General features: G+C 41.2%; 1 protein-coding gene across 2 annotated transcripts; it reads right to left on the reverse strand.

The window, feature by feature from the left end:
* Positions 1–3,246: 3,246 nt before the first annotated feature.
* LOC119745931 (negative elongation factor D-like) lies at positions 3,247–24,387 on the reverse strand. Of its 2 annotated transcripts, none has more exons than XM_038222627.1 (15): positions 24,250–24,387; positions 23,371–23,528; positions 21,485–21,594; positions 20,717–20,826; positions 19,899–20,006; positions 16,904–17,056; positions 15,938–16,068; positions 14,422–14,542; positions 12,373–12,552; positions 11,168–11,307; positions 9,070–9,184; positions 7,819–7,914; positions 6,760–6,900; positions 5,939–6,068; positions 3,247–3,854 (listed from the first exon to the last, which is right to left on the reverse strand). In XM_038222627.1, the coding sequence occupies exons 1-15, from the start codon at positions 24,286–24,288 to the stop codon at positions 3,820–3,822; spliced, it is 1,767 nt and encodes a 588-aa protein (XP_038078555.1). In that variant the 5' UTR covers positions 24,289–24,387; the 3' UTR covers positions 3,247–3,819. The 2 variants fall into 2 exon arrangements, with proteins under 2 accessions (XP_038078555.1, XP_038078544.1); XM_038222616.1 differs by having other exon boundaries at positions 23,371–23,561; positions 24,250–24,323.
* Between the last annotated feature and the right edge of the window lie 64 nt (positions 24,388–24,451).

Below are 24,451 nucleotides of genomic sequence, written 5' to 3' on the forward strand. Positions count from 1 at the left end.
GTCATGATCATGAGGGAAATAAATTTATTCCAGGTACAAGGAATTTGGGAGTTCCGGATGTGTGGGAAATGTTCGTCCCTAGCCCAAGCCCAGCAGATTTTCAAAGAGACGAGGCTGAAATGGAAGCAAAAGGATTCTTGTAATAGGTTACAGTATTTTCGCAATTATGCGAGTCTCAGTTTTGAAGTTTAGCCTCGATTTGGTTCTACGGTGCAACTCGCAGCACATACCCAGTAATGAATTTTGCACGGATTCGGAATCACCATTATTGGCACATGCACAAAAACCGAGGCTGCCCTTGAAAAACAAAGACTATAAACTAGGTTGATAAGCTGCTAATCCATTCACTTTTCCTTCCATGCTTACACTTGCCAGCCCAGCATGCCTGTGTAGTGCCGTCTCGCTTCATGCTGGATGCTGTATCGGAATGTGCGGCTTTCAGCACGGAAAGGAAATTGCTCCATGGCGTGGTTTCGGAGAACAAGAACTTACTGTTGTAGGTCTACAGCTCACATCTAAAATTCTACAAGGGAGGTCAAGGCCTACACACGATACCCGGTTCATGGTCATAAGCGTATATTTTGGTACACCAGAAACACGATTCTATGATCCACGTTCCAGATCCAATCTGCAGATGTTATTCTTACAGTTGACCCTTTTTTTTTTAGTAAGATCGAAGAGTTCCAGAAACGTATACTGTCATTTCTGACAATCTGACGTGTCCACTAAATTTTGAACGGGTTTATACCATCTGCACTGCTTCAAGTTAAACAACTTAAAAGATCCTTCAGATTGAAAAGAATTTGTTTTGGGTGCGACAATTTTGTAGAGAGGGAAAACTATCTGTGCAATTAACAGTTTCTGATGATGTTCCTTTGGAAATCCTTGAAATCTGCAGTGCGCATCCACAATATACAATTGACTTAAAAGTTCTGACATCTGTGACCTTTTCATCAATATAAATCTTTGCTTCAGTTTCGTTCTCTTTTGTTGAAAGGGGGCCGGGAACGAATCAAAGCCTTGGTTGATTTTCAAAGGCAGATAGAAACATTTTAGTACTCGTAAATTAATTAAGTACCTATTGATGTAGATGTAATGAGAAAATAAAATTGCTTAAAGTGAAGCCTTAGGGCTGCATGAACCCAAGTAGTGTACTCTGTGAAATTATTCAGCCAGAAATGGATCCGATCGAAAAAAATTATTCATGTGAAAGTTGTTTCAACTCGGTACGTGCGCCGTTAGCGACTGAATCAAGTTACGACACCAACAATTGCGCATATGAAGTCTCTTTTTCTCAAAATGTAAAGTAGCCACTGATGGTTAACTCCAACGGATTAGTTTTTACGCACCCTACTCAAGATTTTGAGCAATGTTCCTTCCAAATGAACAAATTGCACTAAGAGCAAATGATTATGTTCCTTTAATGTGGCGGGGTCAAGCCGATGATCCCCGGCCCAATACGTATATGTTCCCCAATGCTTATATACACCGGAACCCTTAGGGGTAGGGTTAGGTTTTGTGGGTTAGGGTTGGGGAACATAGGTATTGGGAACTCGACTTTGGTATTGGGGAACATAAATATGCACCCTAATGTCATATGGCTTCCCTCCTCTGTTTAATACAACGCACCCGAGTAAAACACATTTCAGTACCACACACTACCGATTCGGGTGAAATAGCGCCGTCTCAAAAACTTCTACAAATAAACATGCACCGAGTTGAAGATTGATATACGGTCCCCATTAGTGACACTGTTGTGACACTGTAATTGTTGTCCGTGACCGCGGAAACGCTGTGGTTTCAGCGGGCAGGCCTACCGACATGCCGGCACTTGCGGCTTGGTTGTTGACATACACGCGGTGCGGTTTAGAAGCTTTAGGAAGATTAAAACAAGTACTTCAAAAAATAAAGAACCTCAAAAAGCCGATGCTGAAATTTGTTTATTTACAAGCCTTTTATTTACAATCCAATCAATTTCACAAAGTAACTTTCTGATGAAGGCAATTGATGAGCACTATAAATAGGAATAGAGCTACATGATATAGAGGAAAAGTACTGACAATTTACATATAAGAGGTGACCAGTGACCACTTTCCTGCTGTGATATTAGCAACACCAATTTTTAGGTGGCTTGTTTCCAAACCTAACGCTACAGTACGGCAGAGAGGTGATGGGATTGTGCCTTTGATGATACAAGCATGGCATTTGACATACAGTCAGAGTATATCATGAGAAAGATATCTGGCAATATATGAACTGGGCTTTATGGAACACATTTTCCTGGTTCTGAGGAAACAAAAGTCAACTACACTGGCTTGGTTTTGGCCCGTGGCCCAGATTCCCCGTCAATTAAGCTGATCTATCCAAAGCCTCCAGCTGGAAAAAACCCACGACCTCAATTGACCCGCGACAACCTGAATTCACAGAAGTGTCACTGACTTCTGAAGATCGAAGGTCCCGTAGTGTTAAGTGATCAGTTTCTTTGATGGGTTAGTGCAACAGAAGGGAACTGTTGTCGTCTCTGAAATGGAGTTGATTTAACTGCTACTGTGTACTCGCTGGTTATCAGTTAACACAAAGGGAGGGAATAAAGGTATAGGCCTTGAGAAAAACAAAACAAGTGGGTAAGAGAGAGGGTGTTGACCAGGGAACAAATAGGGGGTGGGGGGTTGGTAACAGTGCCCAATTTATTTCAGGATTTCATCTCCTCATCTGATGCATTCTCACATGTAGAACATTTCTGACAGTACAGCATTTTGGGACACCACCAACATAGGGCTGGATAGCTTGGTTGGTAGAGCACCGATACAGTACGGGCTCCTTGCGCAAACAAGAGAAGGCGCTTTTTGAGAGCCAAGTTGGCGGGACACAGCATACTGGTTTGCACGCAAATAGCGTGAAATAGGCCCAACTAATTTCATTCCGAATGTGCACAATGCCATATAGCGTCTTCACATTTGCATCAGGTGTCATTGGCAATGCGTTTGAATGTCTGTCCCTGCCAGTGGTCTCCCCCAACTCTCTTACTTTTACCGTTGAGGGGGTACTTATGCACGGAGACCATTCCAGTTCAAATCCTACTCCAGTTATTTTAAATTCTTTGTTCAACTTTATAATTTGTATCATATTATGGTGGTTTTGTGAGACCACTTCTTGTTTAAATGATTCAAATGGCGTATTACTTTGATCACTGAAACATTTGTTCTGTAGCCTTTGTTAAAAAAACTGTTCATGTCAGAAAAAAAACTTCATGTCAGAACTGGCATAGAGATACAAGAGGATCACCTAAAATTGTAACCTGCCATCAGTATCATGTACGTTAGACAAGGCTAGGAGAAAATGTCCAGGAGTTTGAATGAAAAACCATGAATTTTCAGTATGTCACTCTTGTAGATGCCGCTTTCAAAGAAGCAGCCATGCACTAACTGTTGTTGGTAATTCTCCTGACATCAGATGTGTTTAAACCACAACGGATCTCAAATTGGAAAGAGATGAGTTGGGTCAACAAGTCTATGGTATTCTCTGCACCACTTGAACGCTGTAGTACATATATTAGGCCATTCAACATTATTTTCAGTCATTATTTGAGCACAATGTGCACAGAATCTGCCCCATTATGCAATGGGCAGAATCACTATTGTCATTTTGTGCCAAGCGAAAAAGCCTTCTGAAGATAGCGAAACGTTTTTTCAAGGCGAACCAAGTTTGTGTTGGCTGCCTTGTCAAGCAGATTTGGTTGCTCTTCTGTAGAAGGTTCTGTTCAATGTGGCCCAGTGTCTCTCGTCTATCTCACAGGTCTGCTGCCCTCTAGTGGCGACTTCAGGTCATCATTATGAAATTGGTCTTGCAGTGAACTGCGGGAAAAACAATGAACCAGAAAGTATTACTGCAATCAAAGTGACTTGAAAAACTTAATTTCCACCGAACATAGGGATTTAACAAATCTGACAGAACACTCTCATGAGTGATGTAGTCCAGGTCAATTCTGAGACCTCACACAAATGCTTTTGTATAAATAAAAAATAAGATTTGATTTACATCAAACTGTCTGCAAAGACTTTCAACACACAAATCAACTGTGTTGTTCTAATGATGATGCCGGATTTAAAATTATCATTAAATTCAGGCGTTTCACAATGCAGTGCGCCACCAAGGGTTTGCCGTGGAGAGTCCATTTTTCAAGTTTACGGCCAATTGGAACGAGTATCAGTAGACAACTTAAGCTAATTTGTTAAGGATTGGGGCATAGCGTTCTGCCGCCTTACCAAAAACCCATATTGATAAAAAGAAAAGAAAAGGGCAAACAGATACTCGAATCATACGCTTATGAAACTACTGACTGCACAAACTAACAATTTCAAATAGCCCGCGCTGTGAATTTGTTGACCATCTCACACAATGCACTGGGAGAAATGAACTCTCCGTGGCAAACTCTTGGTGGCGCACTGCATTGTGAAATGCCCGAATTGGGGCAATGGATCCCTAAAAAGGACTCGAAAGGTCTTGAGGTCTCATTGAGATTTCAGCTCTAAAAAAACAAGCTTTTACCCGACAAAAAGTTGACCAAAATATCAGTATTCTTTCATGTGATTATGAAGTTATTGAAAAATCGGGGCACCTGATCACTGACCACTCTGGCCCTGGTCAAGGCATTCATCAATAGTGTCCTGGATGATCGATGACCGACCACTAACATGAACACAAGCCGCATGCTATGCATTCTATGAAGCACGAACAGCGACCTCACGCGGCTAGGCTAAATATGCAAATCAGTTGGTGCCACCCCAACGCCTTGGACCAACGGTTGGCATTGGCTTATGTTTTTCTGTAATTTGTCACTGGATTTCCAGCAATGACCTCGCATGTGAATACAGATGAGATTAATTCAGTATTTGGTCATTAACGTTCATATTTTTACATGGATAGAGAGCTGGATCATGTGGCTACATTCTTCAACAAGTTTGGAGTCGCAGGCCAAATTTAACAGGATATAAATCCAGCGACAAAATAGAGACAAAAATAAGCCAATGCGACCGTTGTTCCAAGGCGTTCGGTCGGCACCAATTGATTTGCATATTGTAGTCTACCCTCTTGAGGTCAATGTTCACACTTCGTACAGTGCATAGCGCATGGCTAGTGTTCATGTTAGTGGCAAGTCAATGATCATCAAGGACACTATGGACAAACGTCTTGACCAAGGCTATTTACACCCATGCGGCCCCCTTCAATGGTGAAACCATTGTCCACACTATTGTACAGAGCAACTACCACGTGACGGATTATCTGGACAATAGCTAACACAATGTTTTTGCATGGATTGGTCTACAGAATACTTACTTAAAGGGAATATACATCATTTGCTTTTGCTGTAATTTTCAGAAATGGATGGAATTGGGGGTTGGAAATATATAGCAAATATAGTTACACTGACTTTTTTGAGGTTTTGGGTTCGAAAATGCTATAAAAACCAAGAAAAACAATCATTTTCCTGTAGTCTGGTTCCCTGACTTCATATCAGAAGAAACAGAGCAGTTTACATACATTGGGGAATTGTAAGGTCATGGAACCAGTATAGCTGGCTTGTACCCGTTCATAGGTGTGTAATCGATTGCAAACAAGTGCGATGGTCAATTGGGGCCAATATTTGAAAAAAAAAACAGTTTTTTTCCAACGCTGGTCGGCCGACCAGCGTTGGAAATTGATACAAAAATACCACTTTTCTTGAAAATGACAGTATACCAGGTGCCATGATTTTACAGGATGCTTTACACTGTCATTCACTAACAGTCCAGCAAGGTATTTCAAAATGATTTGGTAGTTTTATTTTTTGATGTTTGCAAATGTTGTATTTTCCCTTTAATTCATTTCGTATCTGAAATTTGCATAATTAATTGAAAATACGAGGTCTTGACGACATCACTGACTCTCACATTCTTACCAATGAAATTGGAGACTGGATCTTTGCCGTCCTCATTACGTAATGTCCCCGTGATGTCCTGGTTCTCAATGATCGGCAGGAAGAGCTGGACAAACTCAGAGGTGTAGGGCGGGGCAATCATGTCCAGCACCTGGGTCAAAGGTCAGAGTGCAGACAATTGATTTAGTGTATGTCAGAACATGTAGAGTGTGTGTATGTACATGGCTACTAGAGTTCTCCATGGTGGAGAATAAAATTGGTTTCAATATTAAACATTGAGACATAATGTCGTTCACACTTTGTACGTGTGCGCTTTCCCATGGGAGCCACATAGGGACAAGAGCGCCATGCTCTCATAAGAAAGCGCACATGTAAACAAAGCAAGAAGTCATTATGTCTCAGGTCTAATGAATTGAATTGAATTGAATTAAGAGGTACAAAGAGTGTAAAAGAATTTCAAGGTTATGAAATGTTGCTCTTCGAAAATCGAGCATTCAGAATGCTAGTCGTCATCCACGTCACTTGTTTCTTTTCAAAATGTAAACAAACTTGTTTGCACTGGGACTAACATGTTCATAATTCTGAAATTAAAATATAGCATGGGACCTGACATCTCACAGTAATATGTCACTTGTGCATTTTTTTGCGGTGACAGACTTAAATTGACAATTTGGCTTCATTCACCGTTAGAAATACGTATAGACAAGGCAAACAATTGTTTCTGCATCGGATGTAAAAAAAAAAGCCAACTATAAATGGTTACTTTGTTTGACAAGAGACTAACTTGAAATAGCCAATAAGTGACTTGGGGGAGAGGGGGGAGTTTCACTAGGCTTTCTCACCTCTGTCACAAAATGTCGGATGAGAGACATGTCTGTGTCTGAATCGTCTACACACTTAGCGATGTACTGCACAACAAGCACAACAAAGCCTTTGCTGAGAAGGTGCACCATGCGATCTAAAATGGTCTTCTTCAGTTCCATCTGCATCATGATGACATGAATGAGCAAGTTAGTAGTTAGAAGTAAGAACCCTTCTAAAAATTGAAATCATCAATTGTTATTCTGCTTTTTTTTTTCAACTGCTTTTAAGAAGCTTTGTCCTGACAATGTTCTCAACCCAAATCTCTTTTGGGGTGAACAACGTTTGAAAGTTGACAAATTTGTTTTAAAGTTTTTTGTAATGTAAGTTTCTTTCAATACTGCCACAGTTCTTGCAAAGTTTTAAATGTTCAAAAATTTCAAGGCAAATCACATTGACTAAAACTGCAGCCTACAGCCCAAGAACGCAGAAAAACCTGATCCATCGTGACTGGCAAATGTTTAATTCAAGTGATGCACAAAACAGAGAAGCTGTCCGGGGAGAGGGGGGAGGGGCACAAAACCTGCTTTTCACCTTTATGGGGGAAACTACTTGTAGACACTGCTTAACGGTATTCAGTTGCACTAGAATCTACTCCTCCCACTAAATATTGGAACATCATGCTGAACCCAAGCACGTCACTGCTTCATAAATAAATCTTAAGCTTTTTTTCACTCATAATAAGAAATTATGAAATACGTTCGACAAAAAAATGCACCTATTCAATTTCCCTTTGTGTATTATATGACAAGAGCAATCATTATACAGAAGGCTAATGCAGCAAAATCTTACATCTTGACATTGAGTCTGTGTTCTTTAGACGTTTTCGCATAAATTGAATGCCATGTTACTGTTTCCAGATTCAGCCTGCCTTTGCCATAGGGAACCTCACTTTTTTTGTAAAACAATCATAAAAAAAAAAATCAGCCAAAAAAAAGGTTTTTGAGTGTTACAATTCAAAGTGACTATGAGATAGTGACAAATACCAACTTTCCTCACCTTTGGAATTGCCTAAGTTTTCCAAACATGAGACCACTCACCTGCACAAGGACGTCCAGTTGTGGGTACGGATCTTCAAATAATCTGATAAGAAGTTCCAGGACTTTGCCGTGAATAAGTGGGTGGCAGTTAACAACCTTGGGGAGACAGAAAACAAAGGACATTCTGAGCGAGTGTCTTGATGCCAAGGCCCAAGGACCATTGGAGGGTTGTTGGTATGGAACTACCAAAAATATTCGCCTGAATTGGGTGAACGGTCCGAGTAAGTACCCTCCCAATGGTGACAAAGAGTGAAATTTGAAAGACACTTGAACAGTGTGTCCTGCACACTTGGGCACTCATGAGAAGGCCACATAGTGCCACTTATTTATCCTGCAAGGAACAAGTGTTATTTTTTTAACAGTCGCATAAAATCATTTGATTCAAATTTTAAAACTGCTGTCTTTCTTTTGAAATGAATGAAAAACTGAACCAAAAAAAATCTACCCTGCTTCAAATATGGTATAATTACTTCAATATGGTATAATTGCCCCAACAATGAATTCAGGCAGATTTTTTGTGTGCGTGAAGCGATGCAAATGTAACCCAACAGAAAAAGGTTCAATCCTCACTCCAGTCAATTACTTTGTTCAACTTTAAAAATAAGAATAATGCACCTAGTCAGTTTCCTTTTGTGGTTTACATGTAAGTTTACATGGAAAATAAGTTAAATTTGTTGGAGACGATGGGGACAGCAACTTTAAGGATCACAAGATTACCTTGCTTTGGGTACCGGTGGTTAATGGTAATCCAAAGTACAAACATTTTAAAGGAAATGTTGGTTGCAGAGGCCCTCATGAGAGTCGTAGGCTCTGCACAAGAGTCAAAGGAATTTCCATATTTGTCACCATCTTAATTTGATATTATTCCTGTTTCCACTCTTTCCTGTTAAATTTGAATGTTATTTCCAAGCACACAGTTTGTATATGATCTTGAATGAACATCAGTGTGCCAGACAAGGTCAAAGGTCACAAGGTGAGATTAGTGCCTACAGGGCTTATTTTTCATCATGATGCTAATGTTATTTTTCATCATGATTTTATTCTTCATATTTTTTTGATCTTCATTGTGGAGTGCTTGGGTCCAACGGTTTCAGTGTTCGACTCACGTTTAACTGGATTGGGATTCTAAGGGTTAATAAACTCTTTGGACCGCCATTCAAATATGAAAGAAGATTATTTACTTTTGTGTACACGTATGAGAGATTTTCGATTAATAAAGAAACTTTTCTGACTGGATCACTAGGGTCCTACCTCATCCAGTACAATGAGATGCAGAGGGGTGTGGTCAGTGATCCGCTGAAAGTAGGCGGGGTCTAGAACCGTTTTGTCGACCCAGTACAGCACACCCAGGGCTACAACAGGGTACCTAGTGGAAAGACAGGAGAGGAAATCCAGACACCCAAGCGTTATACACAGGCCTAAAATTGAGGCTCCTACTGAACAATTAGCAAGGATCATATGTGGTCACTTTCATTCTTAGTCATCTTAAGCATAGATTCCATGCCAACGTTGAGCTTAGGCAAACTGCACCAACAGAGCGCGGAACCAGGTTCAACTTTGCCGATCGTCTGTGAGATAGTTTTCGTCTGTCTGGGATAATAAATAACAAGTGTGCTTATATAGCGCTTTCCATCGTATCATCTCAAAGCGCTTTACAATTATTACCCCGCTCATAAGGCCATGGGACCATGCGGCAGTCGATATCAGCGCTCAATCGGTCGTCGACCCTCACGGGTACCCATTTATACTCCTGGGTGGAGAGAGGCAGTTGTAGTTAAGTGTCTTGCCCAAGAACACAAGCACCATGTCACTGGAACAGTTCAAACCCACGCACCTTCGTACATGAGCAAACATCGTAACCAATTGACCATGGTGTTCTACAACTGAGTTGTCAGTAACATTTGCGGATGAAATGTTTCCATGTACCTGCGCTACTTTTTTTCATTGCTCTCTGCGTTTATAACCTTGATATGGAAACTAGGCTTTAATAAGCCAGTTAAGTATTCCAACTGACTTTTTTTTGTACACAGTTTCAGGGCTGAGATTGTGAATAAATGAAAAATCCAAGGAATAATCAGCAGAGGGTTTGAGGATTGCCGAGGGTCCCAGAACATCGTGGGGTCCATGGTAAATATTTGTATAAATTTGCCAAAGGGCACCCCTAAAATACCATTTTCTTTTGTTCTATATACCTTTAAAGGTAAAACACCTTCACAGTAAAACCTCAGCATTTCCAGAATTCAAAAGTAATCTTTAAAATTCCTCAAATTTGGAAAAATCCTGACAAAAAATCCTGACTAATCTCACCCAGCAGTTTTTGGTTTTTTTTACATTTTTTAAGTTTTACATGAAATTGTTGAAGTGGATGCTATAAGTGATATCAGTGCAACAGCACCCTCAAGTGCCTGGAAAAAGTATTGGCAATTTAAACAGTGCCAACTAATGCACTTTTAAAACAACATTTTTTTCATGCAGTTACAGATCACAGATACAGTCACAGATAAAATATGTTTTGTTTTTTAGATTAATTTTAAAGGGAATGTGCATCATTGGCTTTTGCTGTAATTTTCAGAAATGGAGTATTTGAGGGGTTAAGTATTATATATCAAATATTGTTACACTAACATGTTTGAAGTTTTGTGTTCGAAAATGCTGGAAAAACCAAGAAAAACAAAATTGTTTAAGTAGTCTGGTTCCCTGACTCCACTAAAGATGAAATGGATCAATTTATAGTTGCCAGAAAATTGTAAGGTAAGGGAACCAGTCTAGCTGGCCTGCATCCGTTCATGAACATGTAACCAATACCAAACAAAATTTGGACTGAGAAAAGGGTAAATTTGGAGCAGTAGTTGAAATATAGTTGGAACCGACCACCGTTGGAAATGTATACAAAAATACCATTTTCTTGAAAATGACTTCACACCAGGTGCCATAATTTTAGAGGATGCTTTAGACTGTCATTTACCAACATCCTAGTAAGGTATTTCTTAAAAACTTGGTAGTTTTATTTTTCGATGTTTGCAAATGTTGTATATTCCCTTTAAGGTCCCCATGGACCTGTGCACAAGTACCCCCAAACGATGACAGAGGGCGAGAGACATGACAGACTCTACCACTCTGCCCAGAGACGCTAGGAGTTTACGCACATTCAAACAAAAATTATTTGTGAAAAATCTGCACCATATTTACATGTGTGCACGCAGCATGATGTTCCCTACTCGCTCTCGTAAGATGCCCACACAGTGCCATGTGTTATTTTAGCACTTAGTCCATAATGTGAGCCTAACCTAAGTAAACATTTCAGTCATCAAAGTTTGAGAACAGCCCAGTGGCCGAGAGCCTGTTGTACCTTATACACTGATAGAAGGCAGTCAGTTCAGCGGTCAGCTCGGAGCCCACTTTCTGATCACAGCTGCAGATGTTGTACACCTTATCTATGGCTTGGCACGTAGGCTTCAGTTCATCCTTGTTCAACGTAATTCGTTTGTCCTGACAAAAACAAATCAAGAGAAATCTGGTACACAATCAATGAAACAATTTCTTCCTTCTGAAATCTTAAATGATTTAAAAGCAACATTTGCAAAACAATGTAAATGTTAAAGAAGACAAGAGATCCTGCAAGAGGCGATCCTGCAGTGCTGAGGATGTTTACGACGAAAGCGTGGATCGATCTGCGATTTATTTTCTGTAAACACGTCACCCACGAACATATTAACTTTTCTAAACCAAGCATCTTTGCAATTTGGACACAAGGAATATGTACACGAAATTTCAGCTTCCTCCATCGGGTAAAAATATGAGAAAAACAAATTTTTGTAATTTGTTTCGCTGCGGCAGCAGAAGTTCATACCCTGGATGTCAGTCACAATGCAATGAAGACGTCGTCCAGCGCATCCTGGGCCCGCTAGGGTGGTATATAACAACGCGTATTTAAGAGACAGGGTACCACGCATAAGCTGAAATAAGGCCACTGAACATGAACACGAAAAGTCTGGAAATGTTGCCGAAAGATAGGTCACCAAATTAAAGCATTTTAACTGTTTATTTCATTAAAAAGGTATTTATTAATGGAATAACAGTGTGACGAGCCAGTCTTCGATCGATGATAATGACCAGCTGGGGCCAATTTCATAAAGCTGCTTAAGCACAATAAAATCAGGTTACTGGCCAAAACTGCATGCGATTGTTATGCTAAGTAAACAACAGCTAAATACCAGTCACAAGCAATGTACATCACATGGAGTTTTGGCCGGTAACCTAATTTTACTAAGCAATATTTTTTCGTGCTTAAGCAAATTTTTGGCTTAAGCAGCTCTATGACATTGGGCCCCTGCAGGTTGGAAGATGGCCGCTGTTAATGGACCGAGCTGAAAGCCGGTCATTATCACGCAGTGAAGACTGGGCCCTCACACTGTTCCCTAGTTGCAATGCAATTACTTTTCTGTCCTCATCAATTTCTTTTGCTTACCAGCTCAATGAAATGGTAACCTGAGTGTATTTGCAAAACTATAAATGCAGAGACTTGATTCAACAACCCCGCCGTTTTGTATTTACCTTTTTGAACGTCTCGTGCACACTAGCTGCATAGGCCAGTAGATAGGTGTACTTGTTTCTGTGTTCAGGATTGACGTTGGCTCCCGGTTTGAACAACGTCTGCTTGAAGAGCTCCATGAGCTGAGGGATTCGGATCAGTTCAACCGGCGGTGGGTCAGGGCCCATGTACAGCTTGAACAGCTACGTGGCAAAAAACATCAATTATTTAACAATATTTGACTGCTGTGATGTGGGACATGATCTTTGTTAAGCCGAGGGTTGCACATCACTCGAAGGTAAAATGGATAGTGCCATGATTCCTAAAGGGTGGAAAAAAAGGTGTCTAACATTACAGCTGTCAACAGAGTTGCAATGTTGGGTTTTGCCCTTCACCGACATATTTTGTAAGCGCTGTATACTCAGTGTTACCCCAAGTGATTGTGAGAAAAAAAATCACTCTGGTAGGACTCGATCCAATGACCTCCTCCTTACTAGCGCAGACGTCTTTAACTCGACCACCGAGCTTGCCTGGACGGCTGATTCGAATCTGATATAGCAGAGGGTACTGCAATGAAACTATTCTTAAGATAGAATTTGGGTCGGGGTGGTGTAAATTCAATATTGGGTTTTGCCCTTCACTGACGTAAAATACCTGAGCGATTGTGAGAAAAACTTCAATCAGGTAGGACTCAAATCCATGACCTCCTGCTGGCTAGCACAGACGATTCACCGAGTTTGCTCTCTCACAGACTCATAGAATGCACTCCACACTTCTGACACTCTTTTACACCAAGCACTTTACCATGTGTGATGCTAATGATGTGTAAGTTGGTACTTGACCAGCAAAATGATATCACATTCTTATTAAAGGGAAAATACAACATTTGCAAACATCAAAAAATAAAACTACCAAATCATTTTGAAATACCTTGCTGGACTGTTAGTGAATGACAGTGTAAAGCATCCTGTAAAATCATGGCACCTGGTATACTGTCATTTTCAAGAAAAGTGGTATTTTTGTATCAATTTCCAACGCTGATCGGCCGATCAGCGTTGGAAAAAATTGGCTTTTTTTTCAAATACTGGCCCCAATTGACCATCGCACTTGTTTGCAATCGATTACAAACCTATGAACGGGTACGAGCCAGCTAGACTGGTTCCCTGACCTTACAATTCCCCAATGTATGTAAACTGCTATGTTTCTTCTTTATATGGAGTCAGGGAACCAGACTACAGGAAAATGATTGTTTTTCTTGGTTTTTATAGCATTTTCGAACCCAAAACCTCAAAAAAGTCAGTGTAACTATATTTGCTATATATTTCCAACCCCCCAATTCCATCCATTTCTGAAAATTACAGTAAAAGCAAATGATGTATATTCCCTTTAATCTTCATATGTGACCATTCTAGACCAGTGCAATCACAGACCCTACTGGGGGTGTCTTTTACAGGTAATTTTAAAACCGGATATCTGTCGCCAGGATGATTGGGTAACCACGCACTCACACAACAAACACAAAAGTAAATGCTTCACACTGAACGGGACCAACATAGTGTTGCAAAAATGCCTCTGTAGCTAATTTAACACATTACATCCCAAGCTCTCCGTCAAGACTTCCGTCTGCGCTGGAGACGGTGGCGGAAGGCGTGCGCTGCAGCCGAAAGCTTCTGAAGGAATGCAGGATCACCCCTGATGTCATTGCACACCTCCTTGATCGTGTGTTGCGCCTAAGGATCGAGGAAGTGTGCAATGACATCAGGGGTGATCCTGCATTCCTTTAGACGCTTTTGGACGCAGCATGCACCTTCTGCCATCATCTCCAGCGCTGTATCGACATTGCAGAATGCCAAGTCAACAGTGGCAGATTCTGAAAGTGAGTATTTTTTTCCTATGCCGTTTAAATCTCACCGTCTTGCACAAAGCTGATAAAACTCGCTCCATAAAATTTGTCATGCCTTGCTTACATGATCTAAAATTGTGGGTTAATTCCATTAAACAACAGAGTTATTAAAGATCGAAAGTAGGACATTTTTGTTTGACACGTAGTACATATATGCAGCATGACTTACCACAGTTATGTCGGCTGTGTTGAGTGCTTCCCTACAGATCATAGACAGCAATGCTTGGCAGGCCTTGGGGTAGGCAGCAGCACTGCTCAACGCAAGGCTTATCTGGGTCACTCCCTCACCCCTGGAGATAAGAAACACAAGCCACCACACTTAACAGAGACTCTTCCTGAAGCTATCCGGTTCGTTAGTGACTTTGTCATACACGCGCACGCACCACTGATTACAAGCACCAATTGGCTGAACATTCAAGTTGCGAGAACTTGCGGTTCCATATGTGCTAAGCTACACCGTGTGAAGTATGCATGGTTAAGTTGAGATGGCGTCACACTAACAAACCAGATTGGCTCCGTGTACAACTACCCCCTCAACGGTTACAAAGAGAGAGTTAGAAACAGCATGCCTTTAGGTCCCTTAAAAAGCATGAGCAAGCCGCTGTGAAGGTTGAGGTCGCCATCAACAAGATGAATCAAATCCAGTCTTTGGAGTTGGCAACGCTACACAAGCATACCTCACACATGAGCATCTGCTTGAATGCAGCACGCCAAGGTATGCTAGAAATTTCCTGGGTAGCGCTGCCAAAATTCCCAAGACTGGATTTGATTCATGTTGCAGTGGCTTCATCACGCTTCTCAGGGACAAGCTACATTACGGCCAATTCATACTCAGGGCGAAAGCGAACGCGAACATAAATTTGTGACGTCAGGGCAAGTTTTTGCGCTGCGATCTCGCAAAAGTTGAACACATTTCAGGGAATGCTTTGTGACGTCAAATTTACATCAAATTCGCATCATATTCACATGAAGTATGAACCGGCCTTTAGGGGGATAAAATTCAATTTCCAATCTTAGATCAAAACTAGTTAAGTCAAGGACATAATAAAAGGGAGCTCTGCCATTTTTGCAAGTTTTTTTTAGTAATTCAAGTAAAGTATGAACACAAGTAAGGGGCCGTTCACAATTATCAACATTTTCACGAGCGTACAAACCGTACGCTGGGGGGGAGGGGGTTAATGGCCGCCGTACGCTTTTTTTTTTTTTTAAATGTCGATATGTTTTCTCGCCCGTCGCCACAGCCGACAGCCGCAACCGATGCCGATCGAGCACTTGCCGAGCCGGTCGCGCCCCGCGCCAGGCTCCGCATTGCATCCCATGAACGTATTGTGTACAGCATGCGCGGCATTGTCCTACACACGTACATGAAAATGTACCGTATGTACATGTATAGTCCGTATCCACTGCGTGTTTTTAACGGCCGGTGTCACATGTCATGGCCAAAAACTTGATCTACAAAAGTTACAAAAACCCTTGCAAGTGTCTATATATAGACTTGTGTGAAAAAAAAAACAACATGTTTTTCGTACACTTTTAGGGGGGGGGGGGTCTTGAAAAAGTGTACTCTTTGTACACTTGTGAAAATGTTGATAATTGTGAACGGCCCCTAATAAGTAAGGTAAAAAGCCTGAAACCCTGCCGTTACTGGAGGACCTTTAGCCCTGTGCATAGGACCTGTGACTTACTTGTTCTTGCCAGCATTCTGTACCTCCTGGTACAATCTTCGGATGATAGATCCTCCGTCTTTATCCTTGGCTAGGAGATGCATCAGCATCTGGGCATACAGGTAAGTATGCTCACCGTGGCACACCATCTTCTGTAGAGAGACAAGCAGGGGATAATGCGCTACTCGTTACTGATCTTATCTGGTATAAGAACAATTCTTTATGTCTAATCGTCTTTAAGGAGATTGCACTTTTTGACCAGCAGCCAATTTCAGGGAACTTTACGTAATGGCATAACTCCACTTGCGCCGCATTTTATTGCGTAAGTTGTGCAACATTTCAATTATGACACATTTCACGAAAGTGTTAAAGTGATCAAGTCAGTAACTTATGCAACAAATTATAACTTGAGTCAATCATTTTTGGTGGCGTAGGTTATGGCGTAGCAACTAAAAACGGACTACTTTACTGACTTATTTTGATCCTTTTACTGACTACTCGTGATCATTGCTCAATATTAATGTAGATGCCAGAAACTCACAGCTTTGTTTTTGTATTGTTATTTTACTTGAGAATGAGTTTTTAGAGTTGCGACATGATCTATAGCAAGTCGGTCAAAACCGTTTAAAAAGAGGCAGGCAGAGGTGATTCAATTTCTGTTTTGTGACCAAAGTGAGCGCAACAAACTGTATGTGTGCACAGGTTCACATGTGTATGGTGTAAAGTACACACAAATACTTTTATTCTGGATGTGTACAAGCTTTGGCATTCAATAATCTGTTTACCTGTAAATTGTCACTGTTTCTGACTCATTTTGCCAGCATGCCTCGCATATATTACCATTTTTATTGCGAATTCTGCAGTGTGCACAAACTTAAAGCATCAATACAAAAATTAAACCTAGATTAAAACTAGACAGACTGGATTAAAACAAGACAAGTTGTTTTCCGAGAACTACAGAACGGTGTCTGACTGTCAGTGACTCACACTAAACTCCGGCAGATGTTTGATGACTGCATCTTCACCGCCTTCCAGTAATTTATTGATTGTGGTTTGAAGCACTTTGGTGAAGACTTCAATCTCATGGCAAGCTGTGGACACATTACCGATCTCTCCCTGGTACCCGGCATCCGAGATCAACTGTGAATTGTACGTCATGGTGGAAATAGTAAAACTGGTTGACAAATGGGTGGTATTTTATCATCTAAAGGCGGGGGGGGGGGGGCATGTGACATCCTCCATTATTCGTTTTTGTCAGTAAAATCCAGACTTATATTCGAGTCACCAAACATATAGTTCGAGTCCAAGTCACCTATCTCGAGTCTGAGTCTGAGTCATGCAGCAAGAGTCCGAGTCACAAAGGTCGAGTCCAAGTCACCTATCTCAAGTCTGAGTCTAAGTCATACAGCAAGAGTCCGAGTCACAAAGGTCAAGTCCAAGTCCGAGTCCAAGTCACTATTAAGTACTACATAAACCTCGCAGTGTAAATTTTTCAATTTTTAAATTTTTTTTATATACAATTTTCAACAATTTAATGAACTGGAAATACATGTATAACACTTCGAAAAAACAAACCATGGGATAAGCCATTGAAGTAGATTGTCTTATCAAAATATTGTTGAAAAAATTAAGTGTTGAGTAGTAATTTTGGTCAGGTCCCGAGTCACGCAGGTCGAGTCTGAGTCCAAGTCCGGGTCCGCATGCAGGGTCGAGTCCGAGTCCGAGTCATTTGTCATCGTGACTTGAGTCCGAGTCCGAGTCATGGGAAATGGGACTCGAGTCAGACAAATGACCAGAAAAATATTCCTGACTAACTTCCTGCACGGAATGGTCTGTTGGCAGATGCGTTTTCACACCCTCCAATTAATAATAATAATAATAATAATAAGACAGTCTTATATAGCGCAAAACATAACCGAGGGAAATCTCAATGCGCTTAACAAAGCAAACATAGGTAAGCAAAAATTACAGTGAATGAGAGTAGGCCAATTGAAACAGATGGGATTTGAGGTTAGATTTGAAGTTGTCTATGGTTGGAGCTGTTCGAAGTGGGGATGGAAGGGCATTCCACAACTTGGGAGAGACGTGTGAGAATGCCTTTGAGCCGTATGATTTGGTCCTTGGTATAGTTGTTGTGAGGAATCCCTGGGAAGATGAACGGAGAGATCTGGGAGGATGGTGTGGTTGTAGCAGCTCAGTAATGTAGCTTGGAGCAGTTCCGTTTAGGGCCTTGAAAGTAAGCAGAAGGGTTTTGTAGCGAATGCGCTGCCGGATGGGCAGCCAGTGGAGGGATTTGAGGGTTGGAGTGATGTGGTTGCATTTCTTGGAAAGGGATACCAGACGGGCAGCTGAGTTTTGGATGCGTTGGAGTTTGTCAATTTCTTTGTCTGGGAGGCCAGTAAGTAGGCAGTTGCAGTTGTCCAGGAGAGATGTAACTAAGGCGTGGACCAGGATTTCGGTGGAGCGTTTATCGAGAGATCTGCGAATTTTGCCAATTCGCTTCAAAGCAAAGGATGCCCTTCGACATACAGCGTTGACCTGTGGACGCATAGTAAGGTGGCAGTCGAAAATAACACCTAGATCGCGGACTGATTCGGAGGGTGTAGCTTGGAAGTCGCCAGCAGTCAGATGGGGGATTTTTATGCTTCCTCTGGCATGAGATGAGGACAGATGGAGGACTTCCATTTTACCATCATTTAAGACTAGGTAGTTAGTCGACATCCATGCTCTGATGTCGCAGAGGCACTTCTCAATCTGTTGTGTTGCAAGATTTCTGTCTGAGGGTTTTACAGATATGTAGAGTTGTGTGTCGTCAGCATACATTGCATGGGAGAGACCGTGCAACTCGATGATGTCTTGAATTGGGGTTGTGTAACACACAAATAACAGGGGCCCGAGTGCGGATCCCTGTGGTACTCCCCATTTCAGGCTCACAGGATCGGAGCGCTCCTCTCCAATGATCACTGATTGTTGTCTTCCTGATAGATACGAGGCCACCCAATCCAGAACGCAGCCTTCTAATCCAAATCTGTGATTCAGACGGGTGAGCAGAATTGAGTGATCCACGGTGTCGAAGGCTGCCGTAAGGTCTAGGAGTACAAGAATTGCCTCGTCTTTCGAATCAAGACTTAGCAAGAGATCGTTATACACTCGAACCAGAGCTGTTTCAACACTGTAACGCCGTCTGTAGGCGGACTGGAATGTGGCAAACATTGGTCTGGCGACGCCCATGAGTATGAGGGCTAGATGTAGTTCTTCCTCGATAGGGTGGTGCAAAAAGAAGGAAACCCACTTTTGACAGGAATTGTTACCTACTTACTTAACGTATTTGAACAGGTTTTTTTTACAATGTAGTGAAGTATAGCTCTTTACCATATGTGGTGAAAAAAATCTTTTATAGAATTGCAAGTATAGTGTATTTATTATGCTAATTTGAATACAAGTCACCAAAATCACTGTTGTCCATGTGTAAGTCTAGTGTAGTGTTTTTGTCTTCAAATCAAGCTCCGGAGCTCAGTCAAGCAGATGGAATAAAGCCGTCCGAGGATAAACAGGTTTGGCACATGAAATTTTTAAACTACCATATCTCAGAGACAAACTATGCATTTGCAATAAGTTTTTCGTCACTTATGTTTAAAGATCAACATTTTAATACCATTATATTGAATTTCTGAAATATGCTAAACAAGTAGATGAAAATAGCCGTCAAAAGTGGGTTTACTTCTTTTTGCACCACCCTGTATACGTAGAACATCATGAATGTGGATTGGGACCCACAGCCAAGTATAACCCAACACTCCAATCCATCAAAATCCGTCAAATTCAGTCAAAATCCCTCAAGAGGACCGAGGAAGGTAGTGCCGAGTTACTGTTTACATGGGGCTTGAAGTCCCCTGAAAAAAAACTGCCATTGGTTTCCTGCACAGTGGAAGACAATGGATGATTTTCCACGATGGTTCATAAAAACTCCATGCAAACCCACCTTGATAGTGAAGTTCAGCATGAGGCAATCTGGGTGTGCCTCTGCTAGTTTGTAGAAGAGAGACCGCCACGTCCGATGCTGGATCATAATCTCAAGCCAAGCTGGGGTCTGTGGGGGAAAAAATTAATTGTTTCCAAAAATATGAATTGACAGAGTATTTTTATCCGAAATACGTGTTATGCATACAAATTGCGGACATTCCTTTTTGTCCTGCCCAGTTTTCTATGAACTTAGTTGAGAATATCCGCACGTGTAGAGCACAGGCCTCACGATCGTGGGATTGTGGGTTTGAGTCCCGCCGTGGCCATGCATGTTGTGCCCTTGAGCAAGGCGCTTTACCTCAATTACTCCTCTCAACCAAGGTGTTAAATGGGTACCAGCATTATTCAATGCTGGGAAGGTAACAGACTCGCTGTGGAGGAGGTGTGGCGATCCCCCCACAGCAGCATATGAGTCTGGCCCAATCGCTTTGAAAGAGAGATGGACACTCTGTTCCTGTGAACATAGGTTTGTCCACCTTTACTCTTTTTTTTATAACTTTTACTGAGTATATTGATGTGGAGAAAGTCAGGTAACAATGTAATCAGAAAAATTTCACTTCTCCAGATACCCACCAAAATCAAGTCTAGTGGTCAAAATGCTTGTCTACTGGTTTGCATTACCAACCACACTGGCAATCTTGTGATTTGACTTGAGCAACTATTACTGTGGTCAAGCAGGATTTATTTAAAATTGTAAGCCCCACTTTTAACTAACAAAGAAGGGGTCTTTTCTGGACAGACTTTTCAAATAGATCAGTCAGAACTTGTGATTCTTACCCCTCCTTCTTCACTGAAGATGGAGTCAGCCTTCTTGGGGTCAAAGTGCTTGATGATGAGAGCCTTGAGATGGTCCTCCACCATCTGCTGCACCTCAGTGGGATTTACACCTGGAAATAAGAATGAGTGGATAATGAATAAAGAACAAATGAACATAACCCTCCTGCTTATCAGAACAGTCACAGACAGTCAAAAAATCAACCCTCTTCCCTTGCCATGCCTTTTACACAGGCTAGTCACCAACAGACAGATCATATTTACAGCAAGTACTGTTACTAGTCAAATTCAGTCAACAGACAAAAGCAGGCCACTGGTAGGTTTATCAATCACATACAGTCATAGCATGGTTGTTCCAAGTTACATAAAAAAATTACAGAATTTAGGACTTGTAAGTGTCTCCCAAAATTTTGTTTAGGCGACACAAAACCTATTAAGCTGTTGAACAAAAATTCATATTATGGTCCAATATTGGGCTTTCCAATTGGGCTTCAGCTTTGGGAGCCTAGTTTAGCCCCATGACTCTGAGCGACTGTAGGTCTATTTTTCTTGGAAACATTAAATCCTATAGACGAAACAGAGTACATGATCACTGTAAACTCACAAGGCCCTCTTCAATGGAGAAACAAAGCAGCTACCTCGTGACGGATTATCTAAACATGTCCATTAGGTTTTGACACTCATCTTTAGAAAAAGTGATGACTACTATGAAAGAATAATGATTGTTTTTGTCTAGCTCTGCCCGTCTAGTGTCCAGACTTATTTATTTACCTGTGAAGATGAGCCACTCTGCGAACAGATTGACAGTCTGTGCAACAGCTGTGTAGTTTTCTGACAGCAGTAGGACGACTTGTTCTGGTGTGCCCCCGGCCTGAAAGTACCTGAGGTAATGAACCCACAAACAAATTTGTCAGATAGGTATACATGTACATCCACACGTACACACAACCATCTTTGTAAACACCAGCAATCGTGGACCCCTATTGTCGCTAATCCTTATTCCTTTGTTTGTACTCTGTCTTTTTAGCAGCAGTGCTCATTGGTTTTGTATACGATTTTCAGTCGTGTTCTATCGGTCAATCGTGGACGTATTTTTTGTGCCCTAACCCTTTTGTCCTAGGTCCACAATTGCTGGTGTTTACATACTCTAGCACATTTGTTTATGGGGTAAATCAAGGATTTTCTATTGTTCCTCTTCCCTTTCGCTTTGTTCTTTTTGCAACAACTCTCATTGGTTTTGTACACGTTTTCTAACCGAGGAGTCCTCAATTTGGTTCCCGTCCTCAATTCATCGATGACGTTGCACATGTTTCCTCGATTTACACAACAAACAAACGCAATATCAAACTCTCCTAATGTCTGAAAACGAGTCATAAACAGTCAGATTGAAAATGTGTTCAAGCACTGTGACAAGTCCCCTGGCTTCACTTTGTCGGGAAAAAGAAAACCTCCGGAACAGAGATCTCTAACCTTGCTGGTCAAACACTGAGGATCTTATATTTGCTTTATGAACATAAGAGAATTGTGTTGGCTGAAGAATGATTAAAGTTGGCAAGATGTTGTTTTGCCATGCTTTTCTGCACTTGAAGACCCAGTCTGGATGAACAGGTGCATATGTGAAATGCTAAATATTTGTATTTTGTAAACCTGTAGAATAGACCCCCTGCAAAGATAGAGCGCCCTCACTGAGGGCAGGGCCCAATTTCACGGCGCTGCTTAACAGTTAGCAGAAAAGTTGTGTTTAGCATAGCAGAAAAATATGCTAACCTTAAGCACTATTTCACGGCGTGGACGTGTTAACGGTCGCGCGCGCTTGGAGATTTCTATTGTTACGTCACTACGTTAAGCAAATTTTGTTCCTCTGAAGTAAGCGTGCCTTTTGCTGTGCTTATGCTTACGGTCTCCATGAAATAGACGGAGGCTCTGTTAGCATAAAATCGTGTGCTTACCAGCGCCGTAAAATTGGGCCCTGGTCTTTGTCCTTCTACTACACACATGAGAGCACACTTTGCACTTCCGTTGACATTGAATTTAAATAACAAAGTCTGTCCTTCGTGAGGGTGCTGTGCTGTGTGCAAGGGGTCAATGAAGATGTCCATGACATGTACTTGTCTATTGTCTAAGAATGGAAAAAAAAATCATATTAGTAACAACAAAATAGTCTCTTGTTATCTGACAGTGTTGTAGCCACATAAATGTGGCTCAAATACTTGCACGCCGATGATAGCAACATATGTGGAAAAATGTTTTGAGGAAATTGAAATGTTGTTTTCTCACTTGATATTCACTATGGAAGATGCTAAAACTAGTTAATAACAGGGACAAATTGAATTTTGATCCCGTAGATGTCTAATTGTCCTGCAATTTTCAGGCCAAATTTGCAAAGAGTTTGTCCAAAAATTAACGCAGTATTTTTCCCAAGGTCATGGGTCATGTATCTTTGACCTGTTGACTTTCCCTGGTTTATTAAGTTAATCTTCCGTAGTGAGTATTAAGTAAAAAAACAGTCCCGGTTTTGATTTGCTCAAAACAACTTTTCCACACATGTTGCTTTCACTGGTGTGTCGCTCTAAATTCATCAGTCTGAATTTGAGCCAGACTTATGGGGCGAGCAGTGATGCAGGACCATCACCGCTACTCAGACCTTCTTGGCCTACCTCTTAAGATCCTTGAAGACACCAGACTCCATGATGTAATCAATGCTGGCGAATGCTTTGAGGCATTCCCTCTGTATGGCCTCATCATCTTTGCTCTCATCATCCTTGTAAGGATCGGCAACCTCCTCCTGTTCCTCATCTTCGTCAGGATCCACCTCCTGTCCATCAAATGATGTGGGCAAAGAGTCAATCTGATAATAATTTTTTGAAAAATGTTAATTTGGCGTCTGAAGAAGATCTTGTTAAGATCGATACATCAGGCCACCTTAATTTTTTTTCAGTATAATTTTGGTTTGCTGTAAAATCCATGTGGTAATAACTAGTGTCACTCAGTGGATGTTTAGTTCTGATAAGAACAGTCCTGCTTAGTTCTAAAAAAAAACTTGTCTTTGGTCTCAACATTTCGACTAGCCTGCTCTAGTCATCATCAGGAGACTAAAAAAAAATTTTTTTATTTTTATAAATTTCACGCAATCCAGTCAAAAAGCAGTTTGCAGCAGTTTTATTGTTCTATTTTTATTTAATTTAATAGCCAAGTTTTCTTTACTTTTAATTAAATGCTTTTAATCAGTTAATGAAATCGTTCTTTTTATTAAGGCCTAAGTTGCTTTCATTTTTATTTTTGTAATCAGTCAATAGTCATGACATTGTCAGTTTTATTGTGAGATTTTTTAGGAGAAAAGGGCCGAGAACCATTCGGTTCATAGTCTGGCCCCAACAGCCAAAGATTCTCATGTTGAATACTAGTAGTACTAGTACTAGTACTTGTAGTAGTTGCTCAGGCATGTCAGGGAACCAGACGGTTGACTGCCCATGCTGCCGTATTGCTGCGTTCATGGAAATTCATCGATTGGATTTAAGTGTTGGTTCAAAACTCACCGGGTGTTCAAATTCCCAGTCGAAATCCTCTGTATCCATATTTTGACCTGCGTGTGGGTAGGCCTACCAGTATTAACTCAAGCTTGCTTGGCTGCTAACGCTGTATTCGTGCATTTTGTGCAGAGCTTTTTCCACAAGAGCTAGCACAAGGGCGCAGCCATCTTTTTTAACAATAGCCAATAGAAACAGGTCTTTCATGGGA

The sequence above is a fragment of the Patiria miniata genome, unplaced genomic scaffold, assembly GCF_015706575.1.
Source record: "Patiria miniata isolate m_02_andy unplaced genomic scaffold, ASM1570657v1 HiC_scaffold_12, whole genome shotgun sequence".
NCBI classification, from domain to species: domain Eukaryota; kingdom Metazoa; phylum Echinodermata; class Asteroidea; order Valvatida; family Asterinidae; genus Patiria; species Patiria miniata.